The following is a 3,906-nucleotide window of genomic DNA, read 5'->3' as shown; positions in this document are numbered from 1 at the left end:
ACATGGAAACTCTTAGAGGGCGAACGACAGACGATTAGTTGGAAAGCCAACATTTCGAACAATTTGTCGATTGGTATTGTGACTACGTAAGACTAATGTCTTCTTACCCATTAAATGACGAGTATATCTGTTTTGCATTCAAATTTTCTCACCAATTTGACTTCTTGTCCTCCATTGTACGTAATATACTCGCAGGTCAATGGATTGGACGATTAACGCAGAAAGTAAATGGGTGAGAAACTGGTAATGCACTCACTACAAGAAAATCAGCCTTTAGGGACGACCCCGAGTCGTCGCTAAAAGCCCAAATGTCGTTGCTGATGGTCATTAGCGACGACTACGGTCGTCACTCCCAGTCGTTGCAAGTAGTCAGTCGTTAAAGACTAATGCATGTCGTCGCTGTTAATAATTATCAGCGACAACAAATGTCGTCGCTAATAACTATCAAAGGTTGTCACTGAAAATGCCTCATAAAGTCGATGGGGTCGCTGATGTGTTTGTCATCAACGACGACATGTGTCGTCGCTGATGACACACGCATCTGCGACGACATTTGTCGTCGTTGATGATGCACATATCAGCAACAATATTTAGCATACATTAGCGACGGCAAATGTCGTCGCTGATGACACACACATTAGCGACAACATTTTTGTCGTCGTCGCTAATGACCCACACATCAGTGTTGCTGATGATCGTCGTCGTCAACATCAAATGCTTTTCTTTTTGGCCGATTAATGTTTTAAATTGTTTGGTATAAATGATCTAAACATAACAATATATTAAAGCTTACTTAAGAACTCTTTTTCTAATTAAATATGCTAAAAGGTCTGAAACAGAGTTAATTACAAGGGAAGAAGTCTAAAAAATGGCCTGAGAAAACTACATAATTGTCAAGTTTTAAGCAAGTGCCAAAGAAGGCATACATCAACAACAATGTTCATTGAGAAATTAAACTTCATATGTAGCTAAGCAGCAAAAAAAAGGATTACAAAGAAGGCTTTCCAGATGTAAGAATTGATAACCTGTACGACTCATCAATACCATATGTAACTGCACGGAGAAGAAGAGCATATATTGGACAAGAAAACTCACTTAAAAACTACAAGCGTGTCTAATATAATAACCACATAATTGGACAAACAGTTGCTACTCAAACATGAAAAAATGTAATAGAAAAAGAACATTGTCCATCATGTATCACAGCATAGAGGAATTTCATACCATAATTGATATAGTAAATCATGGCAAGACAAAGCAACAGGTTCCCAACCAAACAATGAAGAAATTGCGGCGCTTGAGACTTGGGACAATGGAAAGCCATATGAACAGGCTGCTAAAGTTAAAGAACAAGATTTATTTGAATGGAAAAAATATTTCCCTACATGGCACCTTAAGAAAAACCAAATCAAATATCTAAAAATGAAATCAAATATCTTTCCCTACATGGCACAAAGAAACACACATAGTGCAGGCGCCAGGCGTGCAGCTCAACAAACTGAGAAGTAAGAAATAAAATATTTGCTTATTTTCCATTCTTCCTCACTTTTCTAAGCAACCTAATATATACAAAGATCAGATCCGAAAAATCATACAAAACACGAACAAAACCCAAATAAAAGAAAATTATGAACCTCAGTGCGGCTTATGAGAACCACAAGCAGACTTAATGTAATAATTAAAAAAAAAATAAAAAATTCCTGTTTGATTACTGAAGAAAACGAAATGAAAGATGATAGGGCATATTTACAATACCCAGTTTCTAACCAAAAACCATTATGAGAATCCAAGTTCTTATTTCTTTCCTCTAAATTTTATCATCAACAAAATGACCCACAAGATGAAGAACTGCACCGCCAAGACTTTTACTCCACAACCAGCAGCAGTAACGGTGCAAGGAGAGAATGATGTTTGCATATGTTTGGTTTTGGTAAGAAAAAGAAAAAGAAAAAGAAAAAAAAAAAATCGAACACCAAAACGCCCTGAGTGACTATCGCAAGTGTAGAAATGCCTCATAAGCTGTAAATTTAAATAATTTCCTAAGATAACAGCAGAGGTTCCCAGAGAACACAAAATAAGTAAATCCAAAATGAAGTTTCCTTATAATTATAAACAAGACCCAAATTCCTAGTTTCACATTCCTAACTTTTTTTTAGATAATTAATAAATCAATCTCAATAAAAGAACACATTCCTCACTAACATCAATTTGCAGCCATTGCTGATGGAAAAATACAATTTTCTAGTTTGCACATTATAATTACCTAAAAGGAGAAACAATCAACTGGAGTTGATTGATACTTTAACACATCGACAAGGAAATCAACAAAATTCTAAACTGTCTAATATATAAGGGGGAAATTGGTTACTGCACTTGTTTTTCAACACATCGACCAAGGAAATTAAGACTCAACCAAAATCAAACTTCCATCCGAAAATCAATCATCCAAATTCCATCAAAGTAGTAAATAAATCACAAAATGAGCAAAATTCTTACCCATTTTCATGTCTCTTTAAACATTCCAATCAAAATGAGCAATATTCAAACCTTGTGTTCCTACAACATATAGAAAAGAAAACAAAGATGTCATCAGTAATAAATTAGTTGTTCGGGTTCAATTAAAGCATAACGAAACATATTTATCACACAACCATTTTACCTAAAACACGTGACATTAGGAGATCAAATTGGCGCTTTGATTCTTGTCTAATTTCCTCTATTTGTTCATCCCTTTTTCTATCTTTTTCCACTAACTCATTTTGCAGTTCCTCTATTTGTTCATCTCTTTTTCTATCTTTTTCCACCAACTCATTTTGCAATTCCTCTATTTTTCTATTTGTTTCCTCCAAATCAAGGTTGAGTTGGGTGCCATATACTTGCGAAGAAGAGGATGGAGTAGGTATGACAAATTTTCTCATCCCTCTAACATGACCAGAACGTTTCCCACCAAGAGCTTGTGTAAATATTTCCTCTTCATCTACTTCTACCTCTTTGTCGGCCAACTTTTCTACCATCAAATTCTTCAGAAGCAACCAAAATCAACAGGTTAGCCGTATAACAATGTGAGACAAGATATTAACAGAGAGCAGAAATTTCAACTACTTACGTATCGTTCTTCACACTGCGGAGTCACAAATTTCCCGTCTTTATTTGTGTGAGAGATCTTATAAAAGTCAATTAGATTGGGCTCTTCTTCATCCTCTCCTACCTACACATAATAGACATATAATTAACATATGCTCTAAACATAATTATTAAAATAATGTAATAGTATAAAATTGTTACCTCACTATGGCGATGATTAAGAAAAGATTTAGAGCCAGATGTGTGATTGGTCTTCAACTCCGATCTATTCTTCTTATTACGTGTGGACTTGTCCTGTGACAAATTTTCACTAAATTATTACAAAATTATACTCCTTTAGATTTGTTGTCAATTTAGTTTAAAAATATTTACCTTCCATTCTTTGTTTTCAAATGACTCGCATGTCTTAAGCCACATGGGCTGTGAGATAAGCTTTTGAACTTTTGTCTTCGCGATTGTTAAGTCTTTATCACCACCGAATTTAAGAAAATGACGGTGAAATCCATGACGAAGTGTTCTATAACTATTTGATAAAGCCAATTCAATAGATCAAATGTAGTTAGTCAGATGCTCGTCTAAAGTCCACTCAGCCTATATATTATAAATAACAATAGTCTTAGCATTTTATATTATATGTAGTAAATAACATAACCTCAAACATTATAACTCACCAAAACACGAGCTCTTAACCGTTGCTGCTCACTTGGTGGGACACGAGTCCAAGAACTATGCCAGAGCTTGACGTGTTCACGAACGACATGTGTCACCCTCCTACTAAAATAACTCACATTTTTTCCTACAGGTCCTCTTGCCTTGGGAGGG

The 3,906-nt window shown here is 35.3% G+C and overlaps 1 protein-coding gene across 1 annotated transcript; it reads right to left on the bottom strand.

Annotated features, from left to right (window-relative positions):
• Positions 1–2,512: 2,512 nt before the first annotated feature.
• LOC132165144 (uncharacterized) lies at positions 2,513–3,534 on the bottom strand. The gene is made up of 5 exons (XM_059575639.2): positions 3,457–3,534; positions 3,286–3,378; positions 3,107–3,208; positions 2,660–3,020; positions 2,513–2,556 (listed from the first exon to the last, which is right to left on the bottom strand). The coding sequence occupies exons 1-5, from the start codon at positions 3,499–3,501 to the stop codon at positions 2,513–2,515; spliced, it is 645 nt and encodes a 214-aa protein (XP_059431622.2). The 5' UTR covers positions 3,502–3,534.
• Between the last annotated feature and the right edge of the window lie 372 nt (positions 3,535–3,906).

Source organism: Corylus avellana, chromosome 11, assembly GCF_965113065.1.
Source record: "Corylus avellana chromosome 11, dhCorAvel1.hap1.2, whole genome shotgun sequence".
NCBI lineage: Eukaryota > Viridiplantae > Streptophyta > Magnoliopsida > Fagales > Betulaceae > Corylus > Corylus avellana.
Note: the sequence above shows the minus strand (reverse complement) of the source record. Positions and strands in the feature narration are given on the sequence as shown.